This window comes from Euprymna scolopes, chromosome 39 (assembly GCF_053919585.1).
Source record: "Euprymna scolopes isolate OS-2025 chromosome 39, ASM5391958v1, whole genome shotgun sequence".
Lineage (NCBI taxonomy): Eukaryota > Metazoa > Mollusca > Cephalopoda > Sepiida > Sepiolidae > Euprymna > Euprymna scolopes.
In genome coordinates, this window is record NC_136520.1 from 33,718,171 (window position 1) to 33,739,012 (window position 20,842).

Here is a 20,842-nt window from a genome sequence, read left to right on the forward strand (position 1 = left end):
TTTGAATCTGCCAAGTAGAGTCCAAATCCTTCTCCTTGTGTGGCTTTTAGACTTGACTTATTTAAAAAGAAAACAAAAAAGTATTTAATATTCTACAGCAGGTATTTGCATTCTCGAAATCTGTCAAGTACAAATACTTATCCTCATGTAGATTTTGGCCTTCATAAGCGGTAACTGATTAAAAGGAACTGTCTGTGTGTGCAGAATGGTCTCATTCTCTAGAAATTAACAGAAAAACGGCTCGCTAAGTGCTAATGCTAACATAATGTGCTGAACTGACTAAAGTATTCTCTTAAAAATAGAAAACTGTTTTTCTGCTTTCGTCTTATTAGACAAGTGATTTTTTTATTCTGAATTTGTCAATTTAAAAAAATTACTTTCAAGTTTTTCAAATTTGATTTCCAAACAATACGATATTGAAACGGGGTTATTTATGCCATTTTTCGCGTTCAGTTTTTTTTTTTTTTTTTTCAGATTCTTAAAAGTTTTAACATGGTTTGTTTTGTATCACGTTCGTTTTTGTTGTTGTTTTTTTTTTCCATCACGTTCGCGTTTTTTTTTTTTGTTTTTGTTTTTCCGATTTTAAGAAATTTTAACATCATTCGTTTGCATTACGTTTGTTTTTTGGGATTTTTTCGATTTTTTTAAAAGAAGTTTTAACATTGTTTTTTTTTTATATAATATTTAAACGGTTATTACTTCGCTTATCCTTTTGTTTTGATTTACCCCCCCCCATACACACACATAAACATCCGGGCAACGCCAGGTACCCCCGCTAGTAACAAATAAAAGGTACTTGTGCACTTATGCTACCATGCTGACATAATAACGTTATCATTTAGAAACCCATTCTTAATATGAGGAAGGAAGGGTGTTTTGTTAACTATTCTGTACTTTCACCTAACAATTAAATAAAAAAGATATTGCGAAACTTGAATTTATTTTTAACTCATTGTCAAGACCATTTTTTCGCATCTGTAAAACGAACAAGTTTTTTTTTTTTTTTTTTGAACTGAGGATATCTAAATAATAATAATAGTAATAATAATTAGGCGGTTCGATAAAGAATTTCATTGTGATGCATCTTGTAAATTTTTACCTTGTTTTCACCTTAACATTTTTCTTTAAAATGACTACCTTTTAACGTTTTCGGGTATGCTGAAATGAATATCGCATTTAAATTTTCTGCAAATAAGTAGCTTTCCGAATATTAAGCAATTTCATTTCTTACATTATTGCTGGTGGCCATCTTGGTATGTACGTTTGTGCATAGTTTCTCGGAGGTGCGCTTGCGCGTACCAAGATGGCCACCAGCGATAACATAAGAAATGCCATTGCTTAATATCCGGAAAACTACTTATTTGCAGAAAATTTAAATGCAATATTCGTTTTCAGCAAACCCTAAAACCTACAAAAGTAATCATTTTAAATGTTAAAGTGGAAACAAGGTAAAAAATTACCGTTTTATTTCTTTGTTTACATAATTGAATTTTAGTAAAACAACAACAGAAATGACAAAAATTACCATCAACTGGTGAATATATAGTTGTTGTTTATCAGGATTCCTGGTATCCTGATACTGTGAAAGTTACAGCGAGGATTCATGTAGAGTACGATTTATGGTTGCATCTCAGAAAATAGGGGTATATTTTGGGCCAGATAGAGAGGATTTACAAAATTGAAAATTGGACTGGTCCCAAAATGCACAAGTTCTGGTCGACTATGGGAATTTCCATCTTTTACAGAAATCCAAAATCTATATGAAAAATTTTCTTTGATTTATTTCTGAGATTAATTCATATCTACTCAATTCTTTTTTTCTTTGAGGGGAGTAATAAATACCGACCATGAATGCTCTTTAGGCATTCAATGGCTACACCCAAGATTAAGCTCTCCTTCGGTGAGGAGGCAGGAAAATGCCTATTCTTAATAAAGCTACATTTAAATACCACTATGATACTTAGTTTTGTTCATAAATAGACACCCACTGTATGATACCATGCGCCAGTTTAAAAAAAATTGAAATTTGTACATCTGAATTTATGATTCATGGTTTAGGGTAAAGAACATACAATTTTACATAAGAGTGCCAAGTTTCATGAGAATAGCTTGAAAAATAAATAAATGGTGGCGAAATTACCGAATTTCTTGAAATGTTGAGATTCGTAATTTAACCCACTTTTTCTAAAAAATGTCCACGGAAAAGCCTAAATTTTGGCACTTAAAATTCTCATAACTTTTGAACTACTGATGGTATTTGTATAATTCAAACGGTTTTAAGCATCTTTTACATAGCTCTTTTCACGCAAGTTGATAAAATAACAATTATCTAAAAAGAAAAAAAAATCAACTTGTAATGCTAGTCCATCTATCCTAGTGCACTGGCTTCGTAAAACGGCACCTAGCTTTGTATCTAACCTGATTAAAAAGAGGTAAATAAAAATTTTAATACCTATTGTTAAAAGTAAAAAATCAGGTGTCTGAATTTTCACAAAGGGCTTCCACGTACTCTTTGATTCATTTGCATAAAACTAAATATAGTTCACATTATCAACCCTTACACCCTGGAAATCTGTTTTACTAGGTGTTCACCACTTATCAAGGTCCAAAGCAACTTGAGAATAAGAGTTAATGAGCACCAGGTGAGACAACACCGCGACGATCAGTAATGGTGGAAATTGTACAGAATTTGATTATTTAAGAGGAAAGCTCAACAAGAACTTGTTTTACATTAGACTTGAAGACATGTTATAGTCAGCTGGGAAACAGCTCACAATATTGTGTTCCACTAACAAGTATTCCTAAGAAAGAAATTTTGTTCATGGAATTTTTGTTTATTTTTAAGCACAAATAGAGAGTAAGGGAAATTGTTGATAGTTGTGGTAGCTAGTCGAGTGTTTACAGACATGACTGAATGCAATAGATCTAAAAAAAAAAATTAAAAAAAAATAAAAAAATTAATATTGCATACTATCTATATTACAATAGAAAAATGCGAGCATTAAAATATGGTTAAGTTTAAACATGAAAAAGAACAGGACAAGATATTCTAGGAACAAATATAATAAATTTATAATTTAAAATATTGCAGCATTAAGTATTGATTATATCATGTTAAATTGAATTAAAAAAAAAAAAACTTCTTAATGCTGCAATATTTTAAATCATAAATTTATTATATTTTTTGCTATAACATCTTGTCCTTTTCTTTTCCATGTTGAAGTTTAACCATATTACTTTTCATGCTTGCATTTTTCTAATGTAATCCATGATTTTTCCAGGTTTCCATTAAATTCACTTGTTCTTTGAATTCAGTCTTATTTTTTGCCCCCATAAACATAACACACATATGTAAAACAATGCACGGCACTCGTCTGTTTTCATTCTCTGTTTCATTTGTTACTTCTCTTTTCGTGAGAGTGGTGAATTAGTAGCAACACTAGTCGCTGAAGCGACGTGGTTGCTATGGAAACCAGTCAGAAAAAACGTTGCTCATCTTCTTATGTTTTTTTACTGCTTTTGAACACCAGTAAATTCATCATAATTTTTGTTTTACTAAACGAAAATTGAAAATTTATTTTCACAATATAGCTGAGAAAGTGATCTATAAACTGTAACAACTGTTTGAAATTTGATCGAAAAATGAGTGAGCCGTAAAGTTTAAAGCAGTTCTAAATGACTACAACTGACACTTAACCATATATTCAAACACGGTAGTGTTTGAATGATATACCTGGGAATCATTAATTTCATTTAAGTTTAAATAAGGTATGTCATGAAAAGATGAAAAATAAATAAAACTCTCAAAAAAAAAAAAGGGGGGGGATAACTCACTTTTTTTTAAAGTACAAACAGGAGTTTAATCCCTTTAATTTTTAGCCCTTTTTTTTTAGGTCATTATTTAAAATTGTTTCCATTGTAATAATTTTTCTTGCCGGAATAATTATTTTTGGAAAGTAAAACGAATTACACTTTTTTTTTAGTATAAAAGATATGCTGTAAGGATTTAAAAAAAAATAGAAATCGTTAGTAAGAATAAAATATCTGTCATATATTAAGCATAAGAGTTGTTGCCTTTGAAGCAGAAAACTCTAAACAAAAATTATCCTTGCATGCAACATTTTACCTTGCCCCACAGGAATGTTTTTTTTTTTTTTTTTTTTGTTGGTCGATTAAATAAGAGGAAGAACATTAATAACATGCTTACTTTATTCAACTCTAAATGTATGTTTCCATTCTAATCAGAAACAAATATCAAGTTGTCAGATTAATTGCTATTTAGGTCTGACATTGAAAATTTGTTTCCGAATTTTTTAGATAAGGATTGACGATTCATATTATTTGGATTATTCTGACTAGTGTTCTCATCTGGAATGCTATTCACACAATATTTCGGTTGATGTAACCTCCAACCTTCTCCAGGTGTATCTTGTTGAACTTGGGAATCTGTACAGATTTGTAGATAAAGTACTTCACAAAAGTCAGTTGTAAATTACACTCTTCTGGAGCTTGAAAGTTCAATCCTCAGTACGGGTGACACTTAAAAATACAATTGCGAATTACTTAGGACTTCTAACCAGTTATGGCTGATGTGATGAGAGCAAGGGTTCCCTTAAAAATTCCATGTAGATTTCCCGAGTTTGACAGAAAGATTCCCGAGTTTGACAGAAAGATTCCCGAGCTTGACAGAAAGATTCCCGAGCTTGACAGAAAGATTCCCGAGTTTGACAGAAAGATTCCCGAGTGTGACAAGATACACCTAAAGAAGGACGGAAGTTATGTAGACTGAAACGGTGTGAAAATCACACTCAAGATGAGAACAGAAGTTTGAATAATCAAAATAATATGAATTAAAAATCCAACCAAATTTTATATATTAAAATTTCAAAACGGAAACTATCAAATTAGTCAAAGCAATTAATATGATTATTCAACAGTTCATTAGTTTTTCTTCTTTTATTAAAAAAAAACAAACAGGTTAACAAATGCATGCTTGAGTCATTAAATTTTTTTTACCATGCTTCATATTAAAAAAAAAACACTTAAAAACTTCTGAAAGTATTAACAGTCTGTCTATAAGATTATGAAGAGAGGTATGCAAGAAAAATTAAATTTTAAACAAATGGCTGATGTCCGAGGCCATTCCTATAACAGGCTGAAAGATATAACATTTGGGATCTTTTACTGGAGAAAATGAAATTTTCGATAGTGTTTTTAGATTCCTCAAAATATTAAACACTTTGAAACTTATTTGAATGTTCTGACTCTTAACATACTGATTTCTGTAACACACAAGCAAACTTAGATATATTATAGAACTAGCAAAGATACCCGCGCTTTGCATGAAACTTTGCCGTATGCTTGAGTAACGGTGAAGAAGGTACCCAAGCGTACACCAAAGTCCCAATCTAAACCTTTGACCTTGATGTTAAAAAAATGGTGTGCACCATCTCTAGGTCAGACCATCATCATGTCAGGTTGGGTCATGATCTCTCCAGTGGTGTGGGCTGTAAGAGAGTATATATACATACCTTAACCTTTAATCTTTACTTTGGAAAATCATGTGCACCGCCCCTAAGTGGGGGACCATCATCATGTCAGGTTTGGTCATGATCGGTCCAGTGATGAGGGCTGTAGGAGAGTTGTACACACAGAGACACACACACACGAACACAATACCTTGATATATTTAGAAGCCATAAGAATAATGTGTTTGTTAAAATAAATAAAATTTATTTTAATTTGAGCTTTCAAAAGTTAAACATTTTTCTTGGCAATTTTTTTTTTTCATTTTCTTTTTCATTTCTTTTTTCACTGTCCAATGTTTAAGCGTAATAAAGAACAATCCGATTATGCAGTTAGGCTGATTTGTATCAGTAGCAGTGGTATAGACATAAGTGTTTTTAAGAGTATCATTTTTTTTTTTTGTATAGAAAATCATAATATTGTGTTTTTTAAAATAAGTAAAATTTATTACAATCTAAGTTTCCGAAAATTAAACAATTTTCCTTGTCAAAGATTTATATATATATATATATATATATATATATATATATATATCATAATTTAGGAATTTAAATTTTATGATTTGAAATGCTTAAATTTAAATATAGAATTTTTATTGTATGCAAAACAATGTATACAGATTAATAAATAGTTATTAAAACTGTATTCTTTATTTTGCATACAATAAAAATTCTTTGAAATTTAAGCATTTCAAATCATAAAATTCAAATTCCTAAATTATGATTTATTTACTCTATCTGGTATATTGAGCAATTTTATTTAGCTGGGATTGTCTTATATGAAATATTACATTCAATAAAATTTTGTAAGATCGATAATCACTCGATTTGCATACCAGTAGATTTATTGCATTTCATTATTCTGAAGTATATATATATTATATATATAAAAACAAGAAAAATTAATGATGAATATAAAAATTGAATGAATTACAATCTAACAAATATCCAAATACAGAATCAAAATAAAGAATAATTCTTAACCCATAGTTTTTTTCCAAGAAAGGCTCTTTTTAATGGAAGATAAAAAATTAGTAAAAAATGTATTACCAATTAGCATAAATTTGAAAATATGTAAAAAACAACTTTCTTTTGTGAATTAAAAGGCATTTTTAATAGAAACTAGCAGGCTACCACACATTGCCCAGTCGTAAGATACACTTAAATATGATATTTTAATTCATGCAGATTACATATTTATTATAGATACGATTATCTATTCATTATTATATTTAACCTAATATATAGTAGTGAGATCAAAACTAAAAAACATGACTTAGGTGCCATCAGTTAGAAACAAAACCAAAACATACAACTCTCTACCTCATTGCTTAGCCTCTGAGCCATGCCTATACGCATATATAAATTCACTTGTCATCCCTTTTTCCAAAAAATAGAATCGCCCGATCATCCAAGACAAGATTCAAGCAAGCCCGGATGGTGAACAAAATTTTATAATTATTAAGATAAAACAACCAATGAAATTATATTCTGTAATATCCAGAAGGAAGAATCTATGAGGTGTGAATGGATTCAAGTTCAAAAAGTCAGTTTATAATAAATTGAATAAAAAAAACAAAAAAAAACATTAAAGTATCCAATACCTAAGAAATTCATAGGGAATCGATAAATTTCTTGCCACGTTTCCTGACAAGCAAAAAAATAAAAAGAGCAGATCAATAGAAAAATTATTGATTAATAAATGTTGTAATTTATTCAATTGTTTTCATCATCAATTTTTCTTGTTTGTTTATTTGCTCTATCTTGCATATTGAACTTTTTATTATCTTAATAGATTCTAATATAAAGATAATATTTATCTTCATAATTTTAATTATATATATATATATATATATATATCTTAATAATTATAAAACTCTGTGAACCCTACGGGTTTGCTTGTGGGCTTCCTTGTTTGTATCTTGTCTTCGAAGATAGAGTAATTTCATCTTTTAAAAAAGGAATGATGGGTGAATTTTATATATATATATATATATATATATATATATATATATATATATATATATATATATATATATATATATGGCCATGACTTAGAGGCGAAGGAATGAGGGTGGAGAGTTGAATGTTTTGGTTTCGATTCCAGCTGATGGCACTGAAGTAATACTTTTTAGTTTGAATCTCACAACTACACATTAGATTCAATATATAATCGATAGACAATTGTCTTTACAAATAATCTGCATGAATTAAATTATCATATTTAAGCATATCTTACAACCGGGCAATGCCGAGTGGCCTACTAGTATAGATTAAAAAAAATGATTATTTTTAAAATATACTTATAAAGGCCCTTTAATACTGTTTATATATGCTGATTTGGCATCTATAGATACTTTATTTCCTTCACTTCTCATAGCTTAGAAGTTAAATACCAGTCTATAAAACCAAGGCCGACTTTGTGACTGGGTTCAAATCGCCTAACAAGCAGTAATTAACATTGTCTTACACTGAAGGGAACATAAGTTTGAAACATGTCTGTGGGTTTAAAATAATATTTAATATCTACAAATATTATAGTGTATATATATTTAATAGTGTATATATATTAATATTTAATATCTACAAATATTATAGTGTGTGTATATATATATATATATATATATATATATATATATATATATATATATATTAATAAAATGGAAACGTTTTTACTCCTATAATTTCCGACACTATAGGAAACAAACAAAGCAATGCCTTTGCAAATCTTCTACACTCACCATTCTAAGCAAGTATACACACCTTTCCATAAAAATTATATTTTCTCCTCCTTAAATCACTCTCTCACCAACATAATCTTACAATGATAGTAGCAATTATATTTTACCCTCTTTAATTTTAGTCCTCCTAAAAAACTCTAAATTACTGATTCTTTTTTTTAACTACAAGGTACCGGTTAATTATTCCACTTATTTAATGCATTAGTTTCATAAATATTACGTTGGCTTAACACTAGATAATATGGAACAGTCCCTTTTAATTCTTAGTTCAGCAGAATGACGGAATGGCACTTGGACAAACAATTTAGTGTTAAATCCAGCCGTTCTTCAATTAATGGTATACTATTTCCGAACATGGAAAACACTTTTCTCGTTATCACTATCAGAAATGTTACCTGAAACAGAAACTTTACACACAAAACAAAATACAAAAATTATTGTTTTAACAAGTTTTCCCTAACTGTTCTGTCTATATTTTAGATTAACTCTGCATGCATTATGTTTGTTAAAGTTAATACATCACAATCCACATGGCTCATACTTGTTAGTTTGCTACCGCTCATATGTAAACAAACACGTTGTTTATGATTGGTCGTCAACCAGTTACTTATATATATATATATATATATATATGTCAGCCCCTTTAAGAAACTTGTTTCTTATCATTGAGCACTTTCAGTTGTAATAAAGTCGGCCAACTTAGCCCATATGCGTGGATCGTCATATAATGATTAGATCACTGACTGACGTTAAAACCATTTGATAAGAATAAATATTTAAATTCAACTGTATCTCTTGTGGTTGACGATAGCCGAATGGTTTGGGTCTTTGTTAATGAAGCCTGACATGACTTCTGTTGCCGGGGTTCAAATTTCTCGACTGGTGTTAATCGTGACACCCTGCACTGATGATTCCCGAAAGGATGAAACACTAGTGTCTGTAGGTATTTAATAATAATTATATATATATATATATATATATATATATATATATATATATATGAAGATAGAGAGATAGGTAGATTCTCCATAACCTTAGCAAGACTCTTATTACTAACAAACACTTTAATTAAAATATATTAGCAAAATTGTAAAGACAAAAACAGAAAACAAAAAACGCAATAAATTTCTTATTAATACTAACTCGTCATTTCCCAGTTTTTACAATACAACAAAAAGAAAAAAGAAATTCATAAATTCACATGTGAGATTAAGATGACAAAATCTGTGAATGATTTTATGCAGCAAAATTTTCACTAATGCAGTTTAGGTTTGCTGTACATATTTTGATGCAAAACAATATTTTTTGTGGAGAAACAAAAGATAAACCTGCAAGAGTTTGAAGAGAATTTTTGTCCTATAATATTTGTATCCATTCCATATATCTACTTATATAAAGTTAAGTGGATATGTTTATAGGTTTGAATGTAAAGGATTCACTTTTAAACTAATTAACCAATCATTATGGATTTGTGGACACAGTTGCTAGGCATAAAGATAAGCAATATGTTTTGTATTTAGTTTTATACAAAATAAGCAAAGGAGTAGCAGTTCCTAGGGAAAAATCAGATAATTTCTATTTTTTAAAAAATTTTTTAATAATAATGTTAGACATTAGCAGGGCAACGCCAAAGGCATGCTAGTCGTTGATTATTATGATTAAAATAGAATGTTATAGTGAAATAAATATTTACAGATAAAATTATTAACGTTAAAATGTTTTAATAGAAAAGAATGTTAGAACACAAACAATAATTTAAAAATAGGTCTGACCTCTGTAGTCTTACATAGATGTCACTTAAAGTGATGTGGACTTAGGGTAGAGCTTGAAAAACATGTATGATTTTATTTTTAGTCAAGGATTGGGAGTGAGATAGAGAGTAGACAAGTCAGAGTTGAAAGACAGTCTATGGACAGTGATTGCTTCTAGTAGAGGGGATCAGAATGTGTTAGTCTAGGACCAGTGATGCAGCTTTGCAATGAGGAAACATCGGTAAATAAAGTTGCTGAAAAGATGGGATGAATCTTATTTGCAGCTTTTCCAAGGATCCGTCAAACAAGATCAAAAACAGACCAGGTATGTTCCTCCAATTGGCCTGATGTTACAACCCCAGAGAACTGTTATTGTCCCTTCTGTTACATGTCCGTTGTTATAATGTATCTGTTAATATATCAGCACTGTCGTAAGTGTTATACACACATCAATTCAACAAATAGAAAAACTAGATAAGATAAACACACGTATATACAAATGCATATACACTCAACACATACACATTCATTAGAAAAACATTTTATAATGCTAGACAATGCACGGGTGTAGACACGCATACATAACATATACAAGAGACACAATATACACTCTCCAGAATACAACAATAGTTATTAAACATCAATTCAGAAATATTCCTCAAATTTCAATATGGACACAATCCATTATTTGAAAATTAAAATATTTCAGATTTGCATTAAATTTGATCCATAGTCATTAGACTTCAATTAAGCAAGATTTTCTAAGTCTTGTTTTTTGATCCCTCAACAAAAGGAGAGTGGACCTGTAAATTCACATTTGTCCGTTCGTCCGTCCGCACTTTTCTCAATAACTACGCCTTGGAATTTTTAAAAATTTTGCACAAATATTAAACATGATGTGAGTAAAAAAGTAACAGAAAAATTTTCCGGTAAAACTCCGGTTGCCCCCCCCCCCCCAGAGGGTGCCTTGGATTTTTATAAAACTTTCTGAAAAGTTGTAACTAACTGATTTCTATATAATTTTGTTTGTCTATACTTCATGATAACTCTTGGGTGTACCCAAAGGGCTCTTTTAGGGATAATAAAAGTACTTCATTTTTGGGACTATTTTACCATATTTGTCCAAGATTTTCTGTGTATGTCTATTTAGCAGTTTTGCATGGTGCTGAACTTAAATTTAAATATGTTAAGGCCTTGGGGACTTTTGGGGTTAAATAGGAGAGAGGGGGGGGGGGAAAGACGGACTTAGTCATTTCTATTTTTGCATGGTGCAGAACTCAAATTTACATATGTTAAGGCCTAAAACTGCACCGTTTCTTCATTTTCACCAGGATTTGACATCCCCTGGTGACTTTTGGGGCTAAAGGGGGGAGGGGAAATGCTGAACTTAGTCATTTTTTTATGCCTCGTTCACTGTGCACTCACGGGGGACCATGCATGCTTCACTTGTTTTTCTTAAGACCATTTAAGCTTAAGCCATAAATTTTAGGTTTTTTCTAGAAAAAAAAAAGCATTTAATGGATTTTGATCAAAATTGGAACAAGTTTTCTAGACATAAGGTTTATATCTTGATTTTAGTCTTTCTAAGGGGACATGAAGGTGGCGCGAAACTGTTCTGTTCAGGGAACTCATTTTCAAATATAATCTGTTTCAAATGCAACTATATTTTTTGCAACCTCCACTTCAAGACCAAGTTCTTAATCATGAACAGAAGCACTTTTAAAAGGAAAAAATGTGAAAATGTTACAAGTGACAAGGATGTGGTGATGGGGTGGAGAGGTTGCAGGATAAGTAGCTATGGTTGGCATTTGTCCATTGCAAAAAAAAAAAAAAAAAAAAAAAAAAAAAAAAAAAAAAAAAAAAGAGTGGTTGCATGCAAAGGTGAACCTTAAACTCTCAGATTTCAAAAGCAATGGTCAAGGGCGTATTGCTTTGCAAACTAATAACGTTTTTGTGCCAGTCCAGAAAGGAAGATAAAAAAGGAGCAACTTTGTAATCTAAGACAAAGACGAGGCTGTAAGTCAGACAGTTTACATTGCTCAGGTTTGGTTATTCAGTTGAGATTATTTGTGAGTTTTAGTGAATTACTAATACAATTCAAGAGTTGGATCTTTTCTTTTTTGAGGGGGAGGCACATCTTTAACTTTCACAGGCCTGTAGAATCAAATTGATACTTACTGCATCTGAGCTTTAAATAGTTTTTTTTTTTTTTTTAATTCAATTTTCACCACGAACAAGGAACAGTCCCACTTTGAAGTAGGGGCTACTATCGGCTACTATATAGGAATATTATGAAGAGAAATGAGCAACAAGATGTCTGTTCACATTACATTTGAACTTCTGCATGTCAGTACAATTGGGAAAGCAGAATCCCGGAAGGGAATTCTAAAGTCTAGCAGTTCTAGGGAAGAAACTATTAGATTAGAAGGCTTTCATACAACCAGGGATCTCTACTGTGTAGGGGTGGGATTTAGCTCGGGTCTGTCGGGGGTATTTACATCGAGGGGGTACAAGTGCTTGTAGTTCATTAGAGCATTCACCATTAAAATACTTGTAGAAACGGCAGAGGGATGCACCATTTTGTCGATGGGACAGGGGTTGAAGTTTAGATGACTGTTCAGGACCTATCAGGTTGGCGACTCTTTTGAACATGGTCCAGGAGTTTAAAAGAAGTACTTTCAGGTAACGTGTCTTTGGACGTTGCTATTAGTGATAGAGAAGGTTTCTTGTAATTATTGAAGGAAACAAGCTTAGTCTTGGCAGTATTGAACGTGACCACTCATTTTTACTCCCATTCCACTACAGATGGGAGGTCTTCCTCTAGTGTTTTTGCCATTTCCTTAGGTATTTACTTGTTTTCCGCTCGTGCCTGTTATAGAGCATGGTGTAATCAGCAAATATACCCATCTCAGAGACAATTTTATCCAGGAGGTCATTTGATAGGAAAATTTTTACTAATATAAAATGATATTTATGCATATATATATATATATATATATATATATATATATATATATATATATATATATATATATAGCTTAATGCGTAAGAGGAAAAGAGAGAGTTCAATTCCACAAGAGGAGACATCTCGATAATACCAATGCTGTTGTCCTATTATATATATATATATATATATATATATATATACACACATACAAGAACAAGTAGTTAATAAAACATGTTAAAAAACACTTTGAAAAAGAGTTAAAAACATATTTAATTTTAAAAAGGAAGCACTAAATAAGTGAATAGTCCTTAATCCACAGTTTTGAAGAAATACTTTCCTTCTCATCAGAGAGTAGGATTTAGCTTGCAAGCAAAATCCGATCCCGTATTTTGCTAAATCCTACCCTCTGATGAGAAGGAAAGTATTTCTTCGAAACTCTGCGGATTAAGGACTATCCACTTATTTTGTGCTTCCTTTTTAAAATTAAATATGTTTTTAACTCTTTTTCAAAGTGTTTTTTAACTACTTGTTCTTATTATAAGCTCTATTTCCAATTTGGTTTTATCAAGCTTTTACATCTGGTTGAGATTACTTTATAAATATTAATTCTTTAATATTTATAATATACTTTAGTTTTACCATCTTGGATCATTTTAGTAAACTTAACTGTAATTTTTATTTCATTACACGGTTAATGGTAGCCGAATGGATACGGCCTCCGCTAATCGAGCCAGAGATGTCTCGTGTCGCGGGGTTCGAATCGTTTGACTGGTAGTAATCGTGACACCCTGCACTGAAGAATCCCGAAAGGATGAAACACTAGTGTCTGTAGGTATTTAATTATTATAGTAAAAAAAATAATTATGACAGCCCCTTTAAGAAATTCATTTCTTATCGTTGAGCACTTTCAGTTGAATTAAAAGTCGGTCAATTTAGCTCTTATGCGTAGATCATCGTATAACGATTTGATCACTGTCTGTCTGACGTAATGAACATTTAAATTAAAATGTTTAAAATTCAACACTATTTCACACGGTTAATGGTAGCCGAATGGATACGGCCTCCGCTAATCGAGCCAGAGATGTCTCGTGTCGCGGGGTTCGAATCGTTCGACTGATAGTAATCGTGACACCCTGCACTGAAGAATCCCGAAAGGATGAAACACTAGTGTCTGTAGGTATTTAATTATTATAGTAAAAAAAAAATAAATATATATATATATATATATATATATATATATATATATATATACTAATAATTTAATGTTCATAGTATGTTACAACCTACCAATGATCCAATTCTGATTGTTTTATTGGTTTACTAGTGTTATTAAAAGAACAATCTAACTCAATATATAACTAACTATGACGATCAAATGTGTTAGCTGTTGAAATGAATCTTAATATGGACAGTCAAATTTGCACATCTATCTTATTTTTGTATGTTTTTTTTTTTTGTTTTTTTAGCGATAATGGGACTAAACCCAATGTTTAGGCTGGATTCATCTTATAATTATTATTTCCATTATTTTTGCATTTTTGTAAAGATTTTCATTTATTCATATTAGTGTTGGGACGATTAATCGGAATCGAAAATCGGAAAAATCAGAATATTTGAGAGTATTGGAACCGATATCAGAATCAGAAAAATTTGTACCGATTTTCCGATGCCAAAACAATACTTACAACTTTTTTTTTTTTATTTGATTTTGTTTAAAGCAAAATCTTCCATTGCTGGTAATAATGATAAAATAATAAATATTTATTGATTTTAAACCACCAGTGAAGCTAAATCGATAGATTGTCCCCCACAAGTATATTTTTACGTTTAGGAAAATATTTGACATTTAATAAGTTTTTTTTTTGTTTTTTGTTTTTTCGGTAATAAGAGAAAAATACAACTATATAGTTAAATATTTAGAGATTTATAAAAAAAATCAGAATCGGAATCGGTAATTTAGTACAGAATTGGTAATTGTATCGGAATCAGGAAAAATATTGGAATCGTCCCATCACTAGTTCAAATCCTACATTTTTATTTATACACTGTGAAATTTGGTTTCTAGGTCAATAGCACAAGACAGTAAATTTCCTCATTTCCAATAAACTTTAGATAGTCATAATTTGGTGGCTAATTGAGTTAACAAAATAAATTTGGTATCATTGTTTATGTTTTGCAAAGATTTATGCGCCCACATTTCAAATATTTTAAATATAATGAAAAAAAAAAAAAGTTTGTTTGAGATAACTACTATATTTCAATATCGATGAATATATAGTTATTTGTCTGTAAAACAAAGAGAGATAATTCAGTATATATTCAAGCAAATGCAAGCATCAGCAGCAACTGACTGAAGTATTAGTGTTGTTTGTAAATAAGACATTTTTTCCAAGTGAATTTATGGCATTCTTTTTTTTTATTGATTTAACCAAATATTTATTTGTATTATTTAGATTCTTTGGATTATCTTCAATGTTTTTGTTGGTGTAACCTCTGACCTTCTTCAAATGTATCTTGTCAAACTTGGGAATCTTTCAAGATGAGGGTTAACGAATTTTAAATTGTTTTAAAATAAGTGGCTAATCGTGCTATGAAAATAAATTGTAAAGACTTTTCATTGGTTTGAATCTTACATTTTTATTCATACACTGTGGAATTTGGTTTCTAGGTCAATAGTACAAAAACGGCAAATTTTCTCATTTCCAACAAACTTTAAATGGTCATAATTTGGTGGTTAATTGAGTTAAAATAAATTTGGTATCATTGTTTTGCAAAGATTCATGCGCCCACATTAAGAGTTTTTTTTTTTTTTTTTTTTTTTAGATATAATGGAATAAGTTTAGGGGATCTTTTTGAACAAAAATTTTGTTTTATTACTAATAAAATAACTAGTCCAATCAATAAAAAATCTACTATAAATGTAGGACACTATTCAAGTCTCTATGAAGAAGTTTTTCTCATGGAGGTCAATTTAGATCATTTTTTCAAAGTAAGCTTATATGACTTGTCATACCATTTTTCTTTGTCAAAATTTAATGGGGAATTCGAAAAAACTGTTAAAAATACAAAACCTGGTCTAGTTTTAGAGATATTCGAGCATTTTCACAGTGTCAGATCACTAAATTGAAAATTAGTATTTTGACTGGTTCCCCGAATATAAAACCATAATCGTTGTACTGTTTTTTTTACTAGGAACCTAAAAATTGAAATTAAAAATAAGATACTTTTTTAAAGATGCTGGAAGATTTACTGATTATTAAATTCAGAAATAACATGTATGATCATACAGATAAGTCACTTTACAAAGAAAAACCATTAATCAAGCAATGTATGACAATCTCATCCCTAAGGCAATGTTATACTGTCGCATGATATGCTTCGATTTTGAAACCAGTGCAGCATCACCTAAGTTTTCACTGAGTTCCTGGATATGATAGACAGGTTTCTGATTGTAGTTTGCCTCACCAACCCATTTTACAATCAGTTTATCTCTCTGCTCAGAGAAGCGGTGTTGTAAGTGCCACTTAATTGATCCCATTGAACTGTATACGACATTTGAATGTGAACTATCATCAAAATGGCCTTTTGATAATGTTGTACCACAATAACAGCATGAAGTAAAGGGAACAACAATTCAACTCTTGTTTTCAATCTAGTAAAACAATCTAACGTCAATATCATAACAAATGTAGAATATGTCTAAGTAGTATATACTGTGAGAGTCTCTCCACCGAGCTTCAATTCTGTGATTGGGTACATTGTTTTGGACATAATTCATGGGTTTTTCAGCATTTTACGAGCCTACACACCACGAAAAGTGCACTTTTTCAGAAAATTTCACCTAGATGATAAATTAATGTGTAGTTTGAATTTCAATACTAATAAGAAATTGAATCATCCATATTGTCATAAATGCCAATTGGAAATTTTTCTATGAGTTGGATTTTTTTATTCAGACTTATTTAGAGCCTGTGATTTAATATATCATAAAAAATTATTTTCAACTTCAAAAGCCAACATTCTCTACAAAATTAGTTGTAACTTTTCGTCTTTGCATCAGATTTTGATAAAACTGATGTTTCTGATCAGTGGATGGTATATTGTATCAGAGTGACTAATATTTCACACTTCATGTATGCATTAGACTCTGTGGGCCTTTAAAATCTAAAAAAATGCCAAATTTGGAAAAAATTGAAAAAAAAAAGAAAAAAAAAAAAAAAAAATTGTCACTGACGAAAATGTACAATCTTGCATGGCAAATCCCCAATAAGCATTTTTGGTGTATTTTTTTTTTTTTTTTTTTTTGCTGAATTCAATCTCCATATGATACTCTCTTGCTTGAATGCCTTATTTTGTGTATTGGGTAAGTGAAATTTGAAATATTACTTTTTTCTGACTGCTTTAGAAATATTTGTCACAAATTTAGGCCCATTTTTCGCTGGTGCTCTAGCTAAAAAAATGTAAGTTAGATGTGGATAAACCCTATATGGTTTGGAAAGCTAAACTTATTGACTACAAACCTAACCACATGCCTAGGTCTGTGCTTGTGAAGGGTGGCTGAAAATAATTTTGGCTTCATGTGAGAAAAACTTCATGGAGACTTGAATAGTGTCATACATGCTTTACAATTTCTAATAAACACAAGTTCAACTCTAGAATAGGGATGCTTAAAAAATTTGTCCTATTTACTTTGGTTTTAAAAAGATTTTCAATGAAACTGATTGTACATCTTAAAATGTATGTTTTTTGTCCTGAAAAGTGTCTTTTAAAGTCTTCTTGTAACACATTGTGTAAGTATTTGTTATATATATATATATATATATATATATATATATATATATATATATATATATATATATATTAAATAAATATTTATTATATAGACATTTAATTTGGTTTACATAACTGCAGTTGTATTTCAATGATTATACATCAAAACTCCAAATAATTACGTAAAAATAAATTCGGACAATGCGTAGACAAGAAAAACAAACAGGAACTTAAAAACAAAATCAAACATCAATATTTCCATTTAGTCTCAAAAGACAATGGATACCCTCTGGTAAGGGTAACTGTGCATGTAATTGTGAGGCAAGAGTTGCGCAATTACCAACCACATCTTTCCTGAATCAGCACTGTTTGAGTCCAGTGGCAAGGAGAAGACCAGGACGATTGGAAACAATGTCGAGATAAACGGAGAAAACATACAACTAGTATTCTGAAAAGGTCACCCATTTTAGTACTGACCAGGCTTATTGTCGCTTAACTTCAGTGATCTAATGGGAACTGGTGTGTCAACGTAGTTATGCCCTATACAAAAACACAAAAACGATAATAGCTCTGATGAATTGCTGAAACGCAATTGCAGTCACATAAGCCAAACTAAATGTCTTGAAACCTCTACCTAATATTGAGTACTTATGAAAAAATATTAGTTTTAAGTTTATTCTATAAATACATTTGAACTTGTTTAATTATGTCATTAAATATATAATTTCTTATGAGTGACATTGGTTGATAATCATGTTTTTATAAGGAATTCGAAGTCAGAATGTATTGTAATGTTATAATGCACCCTCTGTTCTGCCCCCCCCCCTCTCTCTGTGCAGAAAAGACTTTTTTTTGGCTTTTCTGTTGAAAGAGTGGATGAGAGGGATTGGATTAGTAGATGTAGAACAGTTGAGGTAGCAGGTTCAGTTCACGGGGAAAGACCAAATAAAACATGGGAGGTAGTGATAAGGATGGACTTGAAAGAGGGATAAAGACCTGATAGATGGGTTAGTTTCAAAGTAAATTTGCAAAAGCTATTCCAGCTAGCATGTAAAATGATTTGAACCTACCCATCTTTGGTTTTAGATTGCATAAATAAATGCCTTTTGTGTAAACAGAATATTTAATTAAAAGTTTTGTTTTTTTGTAGTAAAAAAAAAAAAAAAAAGAAGCAAACTTTTAATCAAATATTTTAAGACCTTGAATTATGTCCCTTTGTTGCAAATAAAATTCTTTAAAAGTTAAAAGAAAAAAAAAAGAAAAAAAAAAAATGCAAAAGTGCCCAAATCTTTTTGTGGTATAATATCAACTGGAAAATGACTGTTTTTTATGAGCATGCAGAAGACTAAATACCTGAGCTACAGATTCGTTGTACGTTCGGCAAGACCTCAATTTTGGGAAGATTACACGCCTGAAAGCTTTAGGAATCAGGACGTAACGCAGTTTGCGCCGGTTATTCTGACGTCGACAATGCTTACAAAACTTGCAGTGATTCATCGTCTGTATGCACACACACACGCGTGCGGAGATAGAGTCGTGCGGAGAAGAGCAGAGGAGGAGTTGTCTGTTACTTACTTAAAGGTGTTCTCACTCGTTCATAGATATTTTGGTGCCTAATCAGAAAATGGCTGATCCAGCGATCCGGTAATCCATAGACAGACTGTCGAAGGAATTCCATCATTCATAATCCAAAAGAAACAAAAAAAAATAATTATTATCACAGAATGACGCTGGGTGCTTTTCACACGCAAACAAAAATATATGTCCTTGAAGTCGAAAAATGTTGCTTAAAGACAAATGTTACGCTCCGTCCCATGTGCAGTAATTTGAAATCCAAACGCAAATACTCTGTCGATCAAAATCTATTTGATGATCCTGGTTTTACGCTGAACATTATACAAATGGTCGCTGTAAAATCCGGAGTTATGCTTGATAATTTTTTTTAATTCAAAAGTTTTGGAGGCAGTTCACATTTCCTGTAGACGGCATTTGTTGTATGCAGGCGAGGAATTTGTTTATTTGCTGAATATTTTGTAAATATATAATTTTGTTTGGTTTACGGCATATCAACCCTTTTAGAGTTGATCATCCGGTAATTTTTAATAAAAATTTTATGCTTTAAGTTATTTATATCGTCAAATATTTATTCATGGTGTTTGGTTTGGTTGTTTTATAGCATATCAACGGTTTTCCGGTTAATCAATGTCGAATCCGGTAATTTTGAAAAAAGTTTTCTATTTTCAAATATTTATTCATAGTTTTTGGTTTGGTTTGGTTTGGTTATGTACAGGAAACTTGTTAGTTTTGGCTTTGCATAACATGACTGAGTTTTGCTGAGGAAAAAAACAGAACAATAACATCAATGCTTGGTGCGTTTAAATCAGGAAGCTGATATCTTTACACAACACTGATTTGGTAGCACCATTTTGTGATGTTCAATTTCACTTCAAATTCTTGTTTAAAGATTATAGGAAACCATTTCCTAAAATGGATTCACTTTTGTTAATTATTTTTACAGATCTTTTCTGTATATAAAAGTCAATGTTTGTTTATGTAACTTTATATAAACAAAGATAGAAAATGGATGTAAACATCACAAGATAAAATTGTCCTTCAAAAGTTTTCAATGTTTTTTCCTCCAAAATATTGTCTTACATGAAAAAACTCAAACTGCATTATCTAAGACTTTGCTAAATTTATTTTTTTTAACTCTTTCCTAGATTTTGACATCCTAATCTCACACTTGAATTTATGAATTTTTCCAATCTTATCAGGGTCGGAATTTTTCGAATCCTATCAGAGTCAGAATTGAAACTGAACCTTATTTTTCTGACTCTGCAACCTTGATTGTAACCTATCTATTTTTGAGATTAACTTCCATAAAAAATTGTCTTTTATGTAAAAAAAATATATATTAAAAATTTATTTTTAGTAAAAACTTTACCTTTGCATGTTTAGTGTAAAATAACATCCTTTTCAAATAAAATTTAACATTTTTTGTTGTATAAAAATTGGAAAACAACGAGTTAGTATTAATAAGAAATTTATTGCATTTTTATATAGAAATCAATAATGAGGTTAGGACATTAAAATAATTTTAATAAAAAA

General features: G+C 30.5%; 1 protein-coding gene across 3 annotated transcripts in view; it reads right to left on the reverse strand.

The window, feature by feature from the left end:
• The window catches only part of LOC145263728 (nostrin-like), a 605,851-nt gene that overhangs the window by 484,954 nt on the left and 100,055 nt on the right, over positions 1 to 20,842 (reverse strand). Inside the window, exon 1 of one of the 3 annotated variants that reach the window (XM_080120701.1) lies at positions 19,310 to 19,504. The exons of 1 other annotated variant lie outside the window; for it this stretch is intronic. In XM_080120701.1, the coding sequence (XP_079976827.1) occupies positions 19,310 to 19,415 (106 nt within the window). In that variant the 5' untranslated portion in view covers positions 19,416 to 19,504. Of the gene's footprint in view, positions 1 to 19,087; positions 19,505 to 20,842 lie in introns of those variants that run through there. One more of the 3 variants, XM_080120702.1, reaches the window with a different exon arrangement.